Raw genomic sequence first — 18,878 nt, 5'->3', positions numbered from 1 at the left:
TTGATGTAATGCTAATAGTTACTTTTCTGTATTAGGGTAACTTTAAATGTGTCTGTCAGGACACTACTGTAATACCAATAGAAACAGAAAGCCTCTTTCCTGTAAACAACATCTAAGTGATTAAAATACTAGGGACAGAAAGGAAGGATAGAAATAGATCAGCCACTTACGTTGAAAATGCATTATTCTGCTTTTCACATCGTATTCCTTTGCAGTTGCCAGGTTCATTTGTCTCGTAGTAGAAGTACAGCTGGTTCAATCCATTTGCAAAAGCTAGCAGCACAAGGCAGTATATGAAGAGAAACTTCAAAATGTCCAGCAACATTCTTCCTAGAGATATCTGCAGAGGTCCCAGGTGAGAATTTGCAGTGAATAATGAGATCAAGCGTAGGGAGCTAAAGATGTTTGCGATTGCAAACAGGGCCTCAGCCACCAAGGTTGGATGCCACATGTCCCAGCTCTCCCGTGGAACTAACCCACTATACTGAAAACAAGCAGAAGGGAAGAAATTACTCCTCTATTTTTACGCATAAGTAAGTATGTCAGTTTCTTTATAAACTCTTCAATTATTTTGCAGATAGCACAATAAAACTAAATGTCTTTCAGAAAGCAACATGTCTTCAGGACAGTTTTTTATTTTAGCAAAACAAAAAATGGGCAGTACTCATGTACTTGTCCTTCATTTTTATCTTCAGGATGTTCTACACTTCCTAGTTTTATGCAAATCTAATAATTCTCTCTGAAAGCAAAAGGAATAGTTTTTGAACACCTGGGCTTTTATAATTATAGAAACTTTCAGCTGTAAAATTGATAAATTATTTCTTTGGGAACAGTGCGGATATGACAATGATGGATAGAAACCCCCAAGACCTCGGCAAGTTGGAAGAAAACATTTAATCAAGGAATAAGTATATCACTTAATCACTAACACAGAACCAATGATGAAAAAGCTGTTTATTAATGAACCATGGCAAACTGCTTGTGTGTCTCATTATTGAAGAGTCTGATCCCTGGAACTGTGACTCTTTACTGTTCCAGCTCTACCAAAAATTTCTTGAAGATGAAAGATGTAACTTTGAACCGAGGCTTAACTACTGTGGAAGATTCATTATTATTTGTTTAGTCTCATTAATCTGTTTTACAGAATGTATCAGAAGAAAGAATCTATGCTATGAAGTCCTCTAAAATCATGGGATGATACCACATGGAGCTGATTTTAAAGAGGGACCGTAGTGCAGTCTGTATTTACCTACTGAAGGCCACCCAGATGCATCTGTCAGAGCTGCTAGTATGCCCTCAGTAGTAAGGAAAGGGACTCATCTGTGTCACTGGGACCAGATGAAACAGCATAGCCAGGCATCACAATATTTCCACACTGCACTCACCCTTCAAAGAAGGTGACTGTTCTCAGTGATTTGAGACCAACTGAGGAACCCGAACGTACGTAAGTTTATGGGACCTGACAAGATCTCTCCTAGAGTCCTGATTTAGTTGCCAAGCTACTCCCCATGTTATCTGAAGTCAGTCAGGTAAAGGCCCTGGTGACAGGAAAAAAGGAAACATTGTACCCATTTTTAAAAATATTAGAAAGGAGGACTCTGGGAACTGCAGACCTATCAGCCTCACCTCTGTGCCTCAGAAGATCATCGAACAGATCCTCCTAGAAGCTAGGCTAAGGCACATGTAGGACAGAGAGCTGTTTCAAGACAGTCAGCAAGGCTTCACCAAGGGCAAGTCCTGCCTGATCAACCTAGTGCCCTTGTATGGTGGAGCGATTACATCAGTGGACAAGGCTACTTGTCCACTACCACATCAGCTAATGATGTCATCTATCTGGAATTTGGCAAGGCCTTTGATGCATCCCCCACAACATCCTTCTCTCTAAATTGGAGAGTTGGATTTGATGGGTAGATTGTTCAGTGGATGAGGAATTAGTTGGATGGTCACATCTAGAAGGTAGTGGTCAATGACTCAACGTCCATATGGAGATCAGTGGCAAGTGGTGGTCTCTACTGGGACCAGTACTGGTTAATATCTTCATCAACGACACAAACAGTGGGATGTAGTGTACCCTGAGCAAGTTTGCAGATGACACCAAGCTCAATAGTGTGGTTGACAGCTCGATGAACAAGTTGGCATCCAGAGGGACCTGGCCAAGCTCAAGAAGTGCACCCATTTGAACATCACAAGGTTCAACAATACCAAGTGCAAGGTCCTGCACCTGGGTCAGGACAATCCCTGGTATTGATACAGGCTGATGATGAAGGGATTGAGAACAGGCCTAATGTGAAGGACTTTTGGGGTACTGGTGGATAAAAAAACTGGACACAACTGGCACTGTGCGCTTGCAGCCCAGAAAGCCAATGACATCCTGGGCTGCATCAAAAGAAGTATGACCTGCAGATTGAGGGAGGTGATTCTGCCCCTCTGCTCTGTTAAGATCCCACCTGGAGTACTGCACCAAGCTCTGGAGTCTGCAGTACAGGAAAGGCACAGACCTGTTGGAGCAGGTCCAGAGGAGGGTCACAAAAATGATCAGAGGGATGGAACACCTCTCCTGTGAGGAAACACTGAGAGAATCGGGGTTTTTGAGCCTGGACAAGAGAAAGCCCAAGGAGACCTTACTGCAGCCTTTCAATACTCAAAGCAGGCTTATAGGAAAGACGAGCACAGACTTTTTAGCAGGGCCTGTTGCGACAGGATGAGGGATAATTGTTTTGAACTAAAAGAGGGTAGATTCAGACTAGATGTAAGGAAGAATTTTTTTTTTCTGATGAGGGTGCTGAAACACTGGAACAGGCTGTCCAGAAAGGTGGTAGATGCCCCATCCCTGGAAGTGTTCAAGGCCAGGCTGGATGGGGCTTTGTGCAACCTGGTCTAGTGGAAGATGTCCCTGCCTATGGCAGGGGAGTTGGAATGAGATGATCTTTAAGGTCCTTTCCAACCCAACCCATTCTATGATTCTATGAAAAATATGAGATGTACTTATTTTATCTTAATACTGGCAATGAAACATATAATTTTCAGTTATCTTAGCAGTTTTCTCATCCTGAAATGACATTCTTTAGTACATTTTACACAATCCCATCACCTGCTGTAAATAATATATATCTGCTTAACTACTATGTCAGTCAGAGAGCCTTGAATGGGCAATAAATATTACATTTACCTCTGGGAACATTTATCACACAGGAGAGTAGTATAAGGGGATTCTCATAATTTTATTCAAGAGAGTTAGTTAAAATATTTTCTTAGGTGGCTTGAGCTGGCTCGTAGAAGGTAGAATTTATTTAAGAACTGGGCTTATATATTGGACTCAATAAATACAGAAAAGCTCTATTTTAGAAAAACCTGTCTTATTTTCTTAGGAAATGAAAATAAAAGCTTTATATCAAAACATACTGGTTACTTTTGGCACCCTCTCAATCTCATCTGGCACAGAGGTGGGGAAATCTTTTGCATGTATTTGAAGGAAATGTGGCTGGGTATTAAATTAAGCTTGTATTATTCTGTTCATTACAACATCATGTGTTTCAATTGACTACCAAAACTGAGGCTCTTTTAAGAAACAAAAAGGTATTTGGGTGCAAAGTTGCATAAGCAGTAAAAAAATAATAACTGCAGAACCAAAGTGCTTTATGGACTGTGTTCATTATGATTGGCGTGCAGGCACTAATTTAGAGAGTAATGGATGCACATTATGCCAGATACTGTCACCTTGGAATTTGATTACCATAAGCAGAAGCTGTCTGGGAGATGAAAGGATATCTTCTAATTAATATTATTCTAAAGTGAATAATTTGCCATCTCCAATGCTTTGGAAACATACATTTTCAATGAACTACTTGCTTTGTTACATGCGACAGAGAAATTACTATTTTCCAGTCACCTTATGATAAGGCATCCTTGTGTGTAAAAAAGCATTTCATCAGCTGTAAGTCACAGCTCTCCTCACACTTTCAAGCATCTCACTCTTTCAGGCAATAGCTCCAACTTTCATTGAGTGAGAAGACTCCCAAAGGTTTGCAGCCAGAGAGCCATCACACCAAAACCCTTCAGTCACAGGAGGAGGATGGTGTGTCAACAGATCAGAGGTCTTTGCTCATCCCTGCCCCTGATCAGTTGACATGTGGAAGCTTGTAAATAGACACAAGATGGTATAAATTAGAGGTTCCTTTGTTCCTTTATAGTTGTGGCAGGGCTGCAGCAGGAACAGCTGCTGTTTGAGAAGAGGGAGCTCTAACCAGCTACTTGATAGCTGTCTCCTATTCCTAGCTAAAAGGAGAGACTCTCCGTTCATGCATACAGGGTAGCTGGTAGTGGGGAACTTGAAACATCTGAAATATAACGCTGATCACAGTGGCCAGTAAAAATGGGCTTGTTTTCTTTACTTGGATGTGACAAGAGCTCCACGACAGATGGTAAGAAATGTCTTCATTTCCTTTCAGATGTGGCTTCCTTGCACTTGAGACCATTTTTTGATTAAAATACTTTATGAGGAATTTCTAACATGTTATGGATTCATGTTGAATACATAAAAAACGCAACATATAATCATAGAATCATAGAACAGTTAAGGTTGGAAAGGTCCTTAAGATCACCTAGTTCCAAACCCCTGCCATGGGTGGGGACACCACACACTAAACCATGCCACTCAAGACTCCCTCAAATCTGACCTTGAACACTGCCAGGGATGGAGCATTTATCATATTCCACGGCTTTGGAAAGGAGGGCTATTTTGTTGTAGTGTAAGTCAAACAGTGGGAATATAAAACTATAAATAAAAAGTCCATGAAAAGGATGGGAAAATGAACATACCCAGCCGCAAGTGACCATTTTATCCCATTCAGCTTTACTTTTTCATGTTGTATTTATCATGAATTTTCAAAACAAAGTTAAAATCCTGCTCTTTAGCTCCCCCCCCAATTTTGAGTAAATATTTTTCTTGTAGTCCTGTCTGGAAGTTCTGCATGGTATATAAGATTGTATTAGGGGCACTAATTTCTTACTGAAAAACAGGCAAAAACTAACACAAAACATATTTTTGTGCAAACATTGTTATTACCAGTGATTACCCTTTTCCAAGAAAATAACAGTATGACTGTTCAGGATCAAATAACAAAAGATTGCCTCACCCAAGAATAAGGAAGTATAAATCACAATGTTTTGTTTGCTCTTATCCTGGTCTAGCTTCTTGTCACGCATACACATCATACATCTCTTGCATTTCTAAGGCTGAGAACATTCAAATACAGGAGAAAATTTGAAGAAGCCTAATTTCATTTATCTTAAATATTTTGCTGAATTTTTAAAAAATACTTTACCTTTGAAAACGCAACAATTTTCAAAGAGATTGTTGCTAAGTACAAGGAGTTCATTACAAAATCCATAAGATTCCACCAATCATGAATGTAGTCCTGTAGTCCACCATCCCACATCTGTTTAATTTCACCCCAGATAAAACCTGTAAATAAAACATAATTCATTAAGTGTGAATATTCAATTAAAAAGGCTGTGACTATTCTAGACACTTATTTCACAATAGATTGATTCTCCTTATATTAATTATAAAGGGAAGGTGGATAAGCACTCTAAATTACACATCTAGTTAGGTGAAATTTTATCTTCCCATTATTTTTTCCGGAATTAATTTGTCAGGCAAAACAAAAACAAAAACAAAAACAAAAAAAAAAAAAAAAAAAAAATTGTTCGTACAAGGCAATTTCTTTGGCTTTAGTCAATCTTTTCCCCATTATACTTATCTTAATAAGTATAAAAAGGGTCTTAAAACCAGCCAACTTTCTCCTTGGTATCTACTGCCATATATCATAAACTAGAAAGTTCATGACTGCAGGATTCAGTCCAACACACTAATTTATTTCAGTTGGAACTCACACAATAAGTAAGAGAATTTCTATTGTTATTGTCAATGCTGAACTGAAGTCTCCCTTTTGCATAGGAAAGAGTAGTTTCTTCAGTGGAATGTTTTTTCTTGATTTCTTCCTTTGGGACATGAAGAAATGGAAACTTTTCAGGTGTGCAGAGCATGCATTGTGCTGGACACAAAGTGATACAGAAATATTAAATCCCAGTGGGAAATTTTGCAAGTTGTCTGACATGAACTTGGTATAACAGCTCTAGAAACAACTGTGTGGAGATTCTTTAATGCTATAAACATTAAACATCTCTGAAGAAGATATGTCACATTATTGTATAATATAGTACAATAAACCAATATGGAACATTCAGATGCATATTTTATATTATTATCTACAGAGCTTTTTTGATAAAAATACTAATAGAACTTTCAATTTTTCACAGCTCATTATTTTCTTAAAGAAATTTCTTACTTTTGTCCTCATTAAAGGAACAAAATTCAGCAAAAAAAGGAGCAATTTCTCAGATATAGATGTTGAGAACAGTTAATTCAACATGGCTTTTCTCCCCCTGCTTATCCCATGTTCCATTAGAAAATATTGAACAAATTTCCTCCAGGAGACTGTAGAGTTCTGCATCACTCTAAGGTTCAAGGGCCTAATTCACCTTGAACCTTATACATGTTGTCTCAATGGTCTTCTAATTGACTGCATGGAAAACTTATGTCTTCTCTCAAACATGATACCTAACAAGTAATTTCTGGTCTATTCTTGTTGTTCCAGGTAGTTTATTGAGTTATTTGGAAGGTAGGAGGGGGATAGATGGGAGGAGTACAATTTCATTTTGCAATATTTTGGCTTGAGTCTTTCTGTCTAATGACTGCTTTCAAAAGGAAAGGTTCCCTTCCTCACTACTTTCTCCCCCCAAACCTCAGCAACATATTCCCATCTTGTTTCTGCGTGTCATCATCAGTAATCACAAGCCTCAGGAGTATCAGAATCATCTGATTGGTCCAGCAACTTTTATTTTCATAGAGTTAATTTCCAGCCATGCCACCACCACTATTTCAGCATTCTGCAGAGCTGGAGGAACACATTCTAAGAAAGGACCAGGCTGATTACAACTCTATTTTTAAGTTATCTGATAAAACTAATATGCAAAATATAGCACTGTTAAGAAGCTAACATTTATTTTCAAGCCACAATCAATTGTGATGAGTCACAGTGAGAAAACAGGTGAACATTACTACATGGCAGGGGTCAATATCCACAATGTCTACTGCTGCTGTTAACTGCCCAAGTGCCACAAAGGGAACATACCTTCACAGGACTACCAGGCAGACTCCTAACTGCCAGCCTGTTTCAGCCTGTGAAACGGCTTAACCACTTACTCTTCAAAGAGTTGGTCACTCCTGACACACAGTATGAACATGATGACATCAGGGAAGGTTGCCCCTTTCCTCCACAGTTCCTGCCAGCCTGCAACATGCAGTACATGTACTTGCAAATATCCCTGCTTGCTCTTCCACTAACTTTTAGGCATAACATGTTAAGCATCATCAGGTCATCAAAGCAGGTGTTTTGCGGGCTGCAATATACCACTCACATTCCAGACACTGCTCTAAATCATGCCTGTTCCACCTGCAGAATGTCAAATAAAAATCAGCATCGTGCCACAGGAGCCTGAGGAGCCTGAGAAGCCCTGGCTCCAGGCTCAGAGGAGACCAACGCTGTGTGACATGGATATGGCCCCTAAGCCTCAGTGTTAGAGAACAGTTCCTTGCTCTTATTTTATAATACAGATGTAGCCCCAGGATCTTGACACTGGGAAGACTGCTATGGCACAGAAAGCAGACAGTTGCATTGATAGAAGAACTCCAAATAACAAGGCTTTACAGAAATAAATACACACATTCATAGAATTAAATAAACTCTTTTGTAATTCGTCACAGTTAAGCATTTCCTTTGAAACATGCTTTAAAAACAGAGCAGAAATAGCTTGGGATGATTAATAAGATGAATCCTTAAGTGGGAGGCTGTAGGTTCATTGAAGTCTTCTGCCAAGATATTCCGTGATTCACAACCAGCCAAAGTGTGAGCTGACACAAATGCAATAGGGCTGTTCCCTACAATACTGTTGCTCAGCGTTATATGCTTTGATAGCACTGCCTAAAATACAATAGAATTATGTACAGATTGAAAAAGAAATGCTGACTAATGCTTCTGCATTTGATCTGTTTTGTGAGTGAAAAGCCAGGCTGTTTTTCCAAGCACTTCCTGGGCTCCAGAAAATGAAACATAATTGTAAAGTTGACGTTAACAGAGAAACACTGACCTATTACAGAACAGTGGAAGAAAGTATATGGCTATTGTAAATTTGATCATTTTGAATTAGAAACAGAATTAATCCAAACTACCAGCAACGCTGAAGTCATTTGGCAGCTGAAAGTTCTGAGTATACTTTGACACTGTAATGGTGGTGGTTCTAAATTTTTTCTTTGTTCAGGACATCTTTTATGTTCATCCTGATGCAGGTCTTGTTCCTATCAAGCAAATGATAATGGAAAACCTACATTTTGTTTGCTGCAATGGTGATAATTTAGTCTTTTTTGCCAGATAAAACATCTAAGTGCAAACTCCAGATATACAAATACAGTTACTGAGATCTTATGGGACTTCGGAGAACTGGAAGCTAGGTGGACTGATGGGTGCTACATTTGTGTCAGGCACACAATCCATGTATGCACACTAGAACTTCCCAAACATGCCTTACCGAAGGCAAAACTTTGAAGGTACAAAGTTCTAAGGTTGATTGCCAAAATTCAGAACTCCAGGGCAATCTCACCCTGAGATGATGAGCACCGAGATCAGTCCTTGCAGGTACCAGGCCTCTATGGTGAGGTATCCTGAGGAGTGCTCAACAGGAGCAATGAATGCTGGAAGAAGTAGGATCTCTTGGGTTCTGTAAATCCTCCCAAGTGTGCCTGAATGATTATCCTAGAACAGTGTACTCTGAAATCCTGGAGCCTTTCAGCTTCAGCAAAGATGAAGACTTCTCTAAGGCCTGGTGAGCTTACATGATGGAGCTATTCTGAGCAACAAACCTCAGGGATTCCCAGTCGTGCTGCTTAAGATTAATTTATGGTCACATAGCCAGAGGTCTTGACATCTTGTTTTAGATCATAACAATATCTTTTTGCAAGTGGGGGGGTGGGAAAGTAAGTCAGCTTTTATCACCATAGGGTCTGATACAATATGCCAATTTGTTCTGTCACATTCACTGGGAGAATAAGGAATAGGCTAGGAAAATCTATGTTTTGGGGGAGGGTTAATTAAAAAAAGACATCCAGAGATCAAGGCAGCATTGTCTCCGTGATGGTGCACACTTCCCTTTTCTATTTAGAAGACTTATGGATAGCTGGACACAACCTGACTTTATTATCTAAGGAGTCTTTTGGGCAATTCCAAAATATGAGCTGACATGATAGAAGAGGAGATGACATGCAGTGACAAGACTGTCTAGTAGGTGCATTGTTACAGGTAGGAAAGAAATCTAGACTCCAGGCATTGCCTGCTTATTAATGTGCTAAAGCAGCAATGCTATCACATGGTGACAGAACTCATGTCAGAGCTACATGCCCAGCAGCAAGAAAAATGACGTTTCAACAAAGCAGGGGGAACATCACTAGCCTGCACAAGGTACTAGGGAAAAACTGCTATGAGGAACCAGCCAAATACAAGGGGTAGATCTAAAAGCAAGAGCCTTTAAGCAATCAGGCTGGGGATAAGTTCATCGCCCAAAGAGCTCTTTACCTCCTGGGAGGAAACAAACATCTCCAAGGCAATACTCCTGTCACCTGCAGGTGGGTCATTCTTCAAATGAATTCTTCTGACTGAAAAGCAAGCTTTGGAGGACTGGACTTAATTAAACAAGATGTCTAACTTCCAGATGCCTGTATTTAACTGAAATAATTCCACTCAGAGCAGATTTCACTGTTTTAGCTGGATAATCTTTGCTGTATTCTGGTTGTCTCTTTGCTCCAACTATGTCCTTCCTATCTCTTCATGCCAGCTAGATTTCACATCTCTCTCTTATACCCTCACCTATCCATTCCCCATCAACCTGCTTTTACCACTTATTGCAACTTAAAATGAAATTATCAACCTTATGCAGCTCTTCCATCTCATTAATCAAGGACTTAAATTGAAAAGTTGAAGGTGAGGCTTTCAAGCATTTGTTGCATTGTTTATAACTAGATAAGGGAGCAGTAAAAGAGAAATAACAGCATGGGCATGAGATGGTAAAAACAAAATTCATTAAGTACCCCGTGGTTTTAATGGGATGAAATAGATACAAATTCAGGGCAAGAATCCCACAGACCGCATGAAACCCTGGGAATGACAGGAGAGGTTTCATATAGCACTGTGAAGTATTATACATGCAAGCGGATCAATGGAAACATTTGACTGAAGTCCAGTTTGCCTGATGAAAGAAAGGAACTAAAATAGATCAGATCAAATAAATTTGGATAAAAAATTGGAATCTGTTTGCTTAGTATATTTTCTTTTTTTGCAGTAAATGTTTCTGAATATTGACGAAAATGGTTCTTTCTTCTAAAGTAAACCCTACATACTGTAAAAATACATTCTGCCCAAGCCAACAAAATGGACAGAAATTAAAATACTTCTTACTGAAGAATAAATAGTGCTGAAATAGAACAAGAATTTTCTTAGAAAAATACCATCTTTCATTAAAATCACCTCGTAACACTTTAAAAAATCTTTAAGAATTGAGTATCGGATATCACATACTACATATGATTAAGGTGTAGACTTTTGTATAGGTAGAAACATCAATACATATACACTGATAAGATTAGCTTTTATTTTATGTACTTATCTATAGACTTAGATTTTGAAGTTGTATTTCCAGTCTTGAAATCTCTCGATATTAGACATAGAAATGCCTTTTAAAACATGTGGGCCTACTTTTCTGTTCATAAAGTAAGAGTCTGCTGGCAAACCTTGCAACTTTGAGCAGAACAGAAGCTCTATACTCTTACAAATGTTCTCTGTCCCTTTGGATAAGACTTTGGGTTAGACACAATATCTTTTCGTGCAGGCTGGCAGATAACTTTCAGACTGTAAAAATTTTGCATCTATCCTGATTGATCCATTATCAATTCATAGCTACTTAGATGTGTAATTTTACTCCTAAGGAACTAATCTCTCATTCCCATGCAAAAGAAACAAACAAAACCAAATAACTGCCCTACAAAATCCATTCAAATGTGTATTAAGTTCTAAGACAAAAAGTCTTAGTTACATCTTACCTAAATTCCTATCTCGTACTGAATCTTGAGCAACTACAAAAATAATTTTCCAGCAACTGTGGAAATTCACAAAAATGTTATACCATCTCCACAACACTGCCTTTTGTTATTTATAATTATGGTTAAATCTCACTGTAAATAATAACATCAAGATTTGTCAAAGAAATATATGAATTGCAGTATTCTGAACTATTTTTATTTTTAGAAAGATTTGTGGATCCCTAGCTAATTTTGGCCTTACCTTTCCCACAAAAGGTTGGTTGCTCTGTGTTATTTTTGTTCCTTACCAGAAAGTGATGCGAAGCAAGAGGTTCCTCAGGGTCAATGTCTGCATGCCAAGTTCAACAACAATCTTTTAATATGTTTCTTAGAGAACATATTTTCACTGGACAGTGAAAACATTTAACTGATAAACTCAACTTTGCTCTACTATGCGATCTACAGATTTTCACAGATACAACAAGTGAGACAAGCTGTTAATGATCTAGAGCTCTCTGAAACAGGAAAGTCACCCCAGGGAATTCAGTGATCATTGATAAGACTTGAAATATCTCTTCTGTTTTACACCTGGGCTGATGAACTGAACTCTGCAGAAGGTAGAGGAATCCTGGAATAATTAATGGACTCCCAATCTCTCGGGCACGTTTTGTTAACAGAATACAGCTATTTCAAGGAACATGCACAAAACCAAATTCACACCTTCTGCTTTCTCCTTGGTACAGGGAAGTGGCTGTCTGGGAGGGGAACAACTGTGCATGGTGTCTGGATCCTGTGTCAGGTGAGGCAAAGAGCTGGTAGTGAGATGGCCAGAGGAGCCATTTATATCTCAGCTCTCTTTCCAGGATGATTATACTCAAGCAAGCCAAGTTGTAATTGCTGGTTTAAATTATCTGTGCACACAACTCAACACTGAGAATACTAGACGTCTAACCTCAATTCACTCTGTCTTCGGTTTCTTATCTGTGCAATTGAACTTAATTCCTTCCCCCACAGAAGCAGTGAAGATGACTTTAGTAATGCCTCTGGAGCGCAGTGAAAAGGTAATGAACAACACAAGGATTACAGAGCATTTGAGCCTTTTAGATGAACTATACTCTATCAGAGCCGGGAGTATTCAGTGCTAATTATGTACCAGCAGTGTGTTTACTCTTGTGTTCAAGGAAAAGTATAAATTCTAAGAAACAGTGATCAGCTGCAAATGAAACTGGTCTAAGCCTAGCATTATGAATTATGGTATTTTATATATATTTGATCCACTATAGAAGGGCAGGTGTAAATGGTTTGGACAATCAGCACTGAACAGCCCCTCAAATATTTATGGCTTAGTCTCATCACCTAGTCCAATAGCATTGGATTGTTCAGTTGCTTGAGTATTTATGCAGTAAGGCATCCATGCAAGTGGGATAGCCGTTCCCTAAACCCAGTAACTTTAGAAGAGAGAGTACCCAGTATCTTCAGACAACACACCTTCTTTCATAACTTAACTTGAGTAGTAAAAAGTCTGACTTTCGCAGTACTCCTATACATGCCAAAAGCAAATATATGCAATTAGCACTTTTTTTTTTTAAGCAGTCTTTTGAATTTCCTTTACAACATGTTCTGAAATGCAAATGAATTGTAGTTCATTATTACAGTGGAAGATTAAAGGAGATTTAACCTTCTACATCTATCTTAACATTATTGGCCCTTCTTCTTCTCCTGTGGTGGTTTTTGTTTTGTTTTGTTTTTTTCCTTTGTCAAACAGGGTTTTGGCAAAGAATAGGAATATAAACCAAGAAAAAATTTTTAGTGTCCTGGAGTACATGCAAAAAAAAAATTGTAACCCTGGATTGACTGTTATGTTCAATTGAGTTGGGTTCAACTGGCTAGTGGGGTTAATAAAAATCAAATTAATCAAAAATGCTTATCCAATTCATTTCAGGTTAGTGCACCTATGCCTTCTACATGAGTGGACTGTAGATGGTGATGGTGTAGTTGACACAATCTAGGAAAACATGAAAGATATAGTTTATTTTTTTTAATGCTTAAACAGTAGTATCTAGCACCATTTCAAATGCCCTTCATACCTGTCCTGGGTTCAGCAGCAGCAGTCATTAAACCACGACAATACCCAAGCTGGCCACCCCATGCATTGCCAAAAAAAGGTACAGGTTTCCTGCAGAGTATTTATCATAGGTATAACCCCTCTGTGAGTGTATCAGTCATCAAAAATGGGACCAGGTGCCTCTTTGTAGGCACCTGAGTTGCTTTCTTCATGTTTACTTTGATTTAATCTAATCTTTTAATTCATAACAATCAAACTAGCTAAATGTCTGAGTTTGGAGTAAGGGGCTGTGGACAGGTACCTAAATATGGAGATAGAGTATGGAAATTCTGCACATTCTTGCTTTTGAACACTACTCTACAGTAACGTTGTAGACAGAAATTTAGCCAGCCAAAAGCATTGGTCAATCCTTTCAGACACTTTTGCATAGGATTCTATAAATCTTTTTAAAGAAAAAGAACATCCTTATTTTCTGCTTATAAATCTCTATGAAGCTCAACAGGTTTACATGTGGAGTAGAGCATTCATAATTTTACTCATTATCATTTAATCTCCATGGTGTCGTTGAAACTATTTGTTGCATGTATTTATAAAAATTCATTTAATACAAATAATAGTTTCTTGCTTTTGCAAAGATATTGTGGAGAGGGTTAGGAGCAAGGCTTATATACTAAATACTACCGTAGACAGCCTTAATTTACAAAGCAATATGTATCCGATATGTACAGTAATGCAATCTAATATTCATTAAAGTGTTGTATGTCCAAACATCTGCATGTTCTTTATCTTTGCAGCACTTACTACATTATCTCCATGTTGCTAGAATAATATAATGAAGATATTCTTATCAGGTAGTAATAATAATAAGTACAGTTTTTAAGCATGCACAAGGCTAAGATGCACAAAGGGATACAAGACCTGCAGGCAGAATAAATGAATGTTTAGCTTGTCTGTGAAACACAGAAAGGCCTTTATAGCATTTCTCAAAAGCTCTGAGTCCTGCACAGACTGCCATTGTATGTGCAGCTCTAGGCAAGGCCTGCAGTGGATACTTAGGGATGTAGGAAACTTCTCATCGCCTTCTCTCCTATTAATAGGCATGTAAGGATTTCAAAATCTCATTACTGAGGCTCTAAACTTCATATTTGGGAGGCCAGTCCCATGAAAGGGTTTATACATGGAAATATTCTGTTATTCAATGTCTACATTAAGTATATAGTACTGAAAGTAAAATTCACTATGCAAGAGACCTAAACTCCCCCTAAATTGCATTTTATGCTCACGTTGAGTTTCAACTGCCTAGCTGAGGCCCACAGCCTATGAATACTGAGTGTTAAGAGAGCCTGTACAAGAGGAACAGCAGGAACTGGAAAAAGAAATGAGTATCAAACACTGTGTCTCACCAGCACTTAGAAGCCTGCCTCGGGGCTTCAGTTAGATGTCTACATGAGACTGTGCTTCAGCATTCAAAACACCTTCCTTTCTTGAAATGCTTGAACTATATCCCCCAAAAGTAGTGTGAATGTTTGTCACTGAAGCTTTATGGCTAAAATTCATGCACAGGGAACAGGAAGCATGCCTTTTTGCAGCCTGTACTGAAGCCTGAACCTCTATCTCAGGAGAGTACTAGGGCAGGAATAACTGTGTGTGGGTGAAACATTCACCACTCCTGCTAAAAATGGGAGAAAAGAAAACTTAAAAATGACAAAAAAAACACCCAAACCAAAATAAACCAAAACCAGGTGTCTTTAGCCTCCTTACTAAGGGCCCCTGCTAGGAAGCAAATGCATCAGAGCTAGGCTTTGCACACCCATTGCAAAGCCTAGCTCTGTTTTCTTTATCTTTTCTTTATATGATTGTAGGATTAAATTGTGAAACATTTGAATGCTAGAGGAGCAAGCACAGTGGGACTCAACTGAAACCAGGGAAAGGGAAGGGAAGGGGAAGGGGAAGGGGAAGGGGAAGGGGAAGGGGAAGGGGAAGGGGAAGGGGAAGGGGAAGGGGAAGGGGAAGGGGAAGGGAAAGGGAAGGGAAGTCTAATGGGGGTTATTACTGCTGTCAACCACTAATGAAATTGCTTCTTATAAATAATTGCAGCCAGACTTGTCCGAGAAGTGTACATTGGAAGGACAAGAGGTAATGGTTGCACGTTGTGGCATGAGATATTGCAACTACTACCAGGCAAGAAGTTTACCAGTCGCTAGACACAGGCACAGGTTACTCAGAGAGGCAGTGGAATATCTGCCCTAGAGAAATTCAAGATTTGACCGGACAAGAACCTGAGCAATCTGATCCATCTTTGCAGTTAGCCTATGTTGAGCAGCAGTTTGGACTAAATGGCCTTGATTGGTCATTAGGCACATTATCCTCTTTCTGACTGAAGCTGTGTTCCAGCTTTGTCTGGGATTATTTTCCTCTTCTACACTTTGTCACTACTGGTTATGTACTGTTTCATCTTGCTGGCCGTATTATCCTTTATATCTGCTCCCTAGAACATGTCAATTTGTACTAACTGTATAATTTTAAATACAACACTTTCTTCATCAAATTTAGAAGATGATGTGCAGTTTGCTGGCCACCTCTATGATCACTTCATCTGAAGTGTCTTGCTGTGCCATGTGTTTGGATGTACATTGTGCTAAGTACTGACAAGACTGTACACTCCCACACATCCCACCAGCAGTTTGCTGACCACAAATGTCTGCAGTTTGCACAGTTCCCAAACATCCACATTCTCTATAGATTCATGTACTCCAACAGCATAAACCACTCTGACAGAAAGGATGTGGAATGCATTGTTAAAAGGTCCAGTAAGGCTGCATTCCTGCTCCAGGCAGTATTCTGAACAACATAATTACAATGAACATTTAAAGATGCCCTTAAAAGAGCAAAAAACTCATCAAAACAAATTTGACTAAAAAAATGTTCTTTTTGCTGCCGCCACCCTGAACAACTGGCAGGGAGCTTTTTAACCACATCTACTAAGAAAGCTTGGCTTTCTCCTCTAAATTTTGTAGCATTCCCTGGTGAACCAAACGCCCATTGTGAGGACATTTAGCATGGTCACTGATAGGTTTGAAGCTAGGGATTAGGGCAGAAGAACCAGTATGACAAGTCTGTAGGGATCAGTATGATCTTTAGGTGAGCTGCAGTCAAGGCACAGAGAGGGTGAAGCTGGATCTTGTTTGATTTCCCCTATGCATCACTGTTATCATGCTCAGAGGCCACTTAGACACTGGACAGGGAGTTGATGATGGAAAATATTGTTCTTCCTGACTTTTTTTTTTTTTCCCCAACAAGATGGGGTTCTTGTTTTTTCTGTCTCGTTTTCAGTGGTGATGGATTCTCAAATGTAGGAAACAGCCCTATATTTCTGTAGTGTGAAGCATCTGGCAAGCTTAGGAAATCTGCATCGACAGCTAATAAGAAGAACAAAATTAATTCTCCTTACCAGCAAAAGCTTGTTTCTTATTTGTTTAAATGCAAGGACAGGAGATTCTGACTCTTCTTACTGAGAGATTTTTTCACAGCTGTTTTTTAATGCTGTAACATTAGCCTTGTTATACTGACTTATTGTTCCACAGATAATCACCACATACTGTAACACCGCTTGTGTAATCATCTAATCACGTAACAGACAAAATTAATGTGAAAGGTTCCTTAGGAGACTTTTTAAATGTAAAGTCGATAGTCTCCATGGAAATGTGGCCCAATACAGGTTTTCCCTCTGAGCCTCCTACTCTAGTGACATGTTTAATATGTGCTAATCATGCACTTTCAGCCTTCTATTACATAGTAGTAAGCAAATGCTAATTACTGTTTGATCGTTGGAGAGTTTAGATTGTTATGGACAATCTTGCAATTTTTAAGTTCTATGAAATATACTTATGCTGAAATTCATGTTGATGAGAAGCCTGGAAAGTAGAGCCCCTCTTCCTCTCTTCATTTTAAGGGAGGTAGCTATTAAAATGCAAACTACATGCAGAGCTATTTGAATTAAGAGAAAAAGAAACAAAGAATTCTATTGTTTAAAATGTTAATGATTTTGACATGCTGTAGCTGCACCAAGATAACCTTTTGCTTTGGGAAAAGGGTTTACTTGGTCATGTTTCCAATTTCAGAGAAAAACTGTTACCCTAGAACCACATTAATTTTGCCTCAGACATCAACAATTTTCATCTACATCCAGAAGATTTGAAGATATATCTATGTACCCCAGATTTAGGCTCCCTTGTGTAATTCAGGAGTGCTACTTTTACTCTTTTTAAGGATACTGCATAACTGTACAGTTTGAAGAGATGAGATCACAAACTAAATTGTGGACTGGAAAATAACCTTAGCTTATTGATAAGGATTTCATAAAACTGTTTAGTTTATTAAAAGGTTACTAGACCACAATTTGTATGTATTTGAATATGAAAACAGCAAACAGGAGGTTTTGGCCAATATTCATTCATTCAAAAAAATCCTTCAGTGATGGGGGCAACTTAGGAACCTAATGAATTGCCTGAGATTATGATGGATTAATCTGGTGCCTTATTATTTGGATGGGCTAAGGCACTGCAGCAACCAAAGTCTGAAAGCTGAACCCAGCAAATGTGAAACTGGAACTACAGGAAACCACTAATCAGGGACCGCTAGAGAGCAGTGTATAAAATACACTGGTTTAGATGCAAGAGATTTTGGAAGGCACAGCTTCTCTGAACATTACAGTTTAGATTAAGCACAAGCTATTTGACCACATGGTATCTGACTATTGATCTTTATTCATGGTCATATCTGTTTATGCAAGCAGTTCCCTTGATTTGACCTGTACTACTTGCAGAGGAAGGACTTATTCAGCACAGGCAGTACTGCTATAATCTGGCTATATGAGTCTATACTTCAAATATTAATGCTGCTTTTAGAAATTATAGTCATCTTGCTAGTCATAATTCTCAGGGTTAATGGCTTCTTCAAACAAGTGCTTTGGGATACTGAGTTTTTTAAACCCTTTCCTAAGTAAACAACAGTGTCAGAGGTTGAGGGCAATGGGGGTTCTTCCTCTTCCCACAGCATGTTTTCTGGAAAGGAGTTAATCAAAATTTTACAACTGACTTTAGCTGAAACTAGCCCTTCCCCTTCTCAAATTGTGCCTTTTCTCTGGGCTCTAATTTCTTTCTTTAAAAAGACAGATTAATAATAAAACCCACTGTGGCATGTCAAGGTCTATGTGTCAACATATGTTCTTATTATCCTTCAGCCTCTCGATACAGTGAAAGCTGGATAGATACTGACCACCTACTATTTTGGAAGGCTGGGCAGAAAGGCTCCTAATATCTCCTCTGGGCATGGGACAGCACAGAAAAGCCCCCTGCTCCTCCTCAGCATTGTAGCATTGATTTCTAAGTAAGTAATGTATCAAACTGATGATTTTTATATTGGTTTCTTATTTCTCGATTGTACAAAACTAGGAAAATTTACTGGAGGGATTTTTTTTTAGTATTTAAATGTGAATCTCACTCACTGAAGTTAGTCTGACTTGTCTGTAGGAAATGCAATTCCAAGCAGCCTGCGAGATTAATTAATTCCTTTGCAATATTACTACATATTGGCTTTTAAAATATTAGTAGCAATATTTACCCA

The 18,878-nt window shown here is 38.7% G+C and overlaps 1 protein-coding gene across 3 annotated transcripts in view; it reads right to left on the bottom strand.

The window, feature by feature from the left end:
- Window positions 1–18,878, bottom strand: part of TRPC4 (transient receptor potential cation channel subfamily C member 4) — a 134,813-nt gene that overhangs the window by 18,202 nt on the left and 97,733 nt on the right. For 2 of the 3 annotated variants that reach the window (XM_030477059.1, XM_030477058.1), the window contains 2 exons: window positions 5,325–5,464; window positions 171–484 (listed from right to left, as the gene is read on the bottom strand). In XM_030477059.1, the coding sequence (XP_030332919.1) occupies window positions 171–484; window positions 5,325–5,438 (428 nt within the window). In that variant the 5' untranslated portion in view covers window positions 5,439–5,464. Of the gene's footprint in view, window positions 1–170; window positions 485–5,324; window positions 5,465–5,895; window positions 6,114–18,878 lie in introns of those variants that run through there. The other variant, XM_030477060.1, reaches the window with a different exon arrangement.

The sequence above is a fragment of the Strigops habroptila genome, chromosome 2 (assembly GCF_004027225.2).
Source record: "Strigops habroptila isolate Jane chromosome 2, bStrHab1.2.pri, whole genome shotgun sequence".
In the NCBI taxonomy this organism is placed as follows: Eukaryota; Metazoa; Chordata; class Aves; order Psittaciformes; family Psittacidae; genus Strigops; species Strigops habroptila.
The sequence above is the reverse complement of the archived record's forward strand: the minus strand, read 5'-3'. Positions and strand labels throughout refer to the sequence as shown.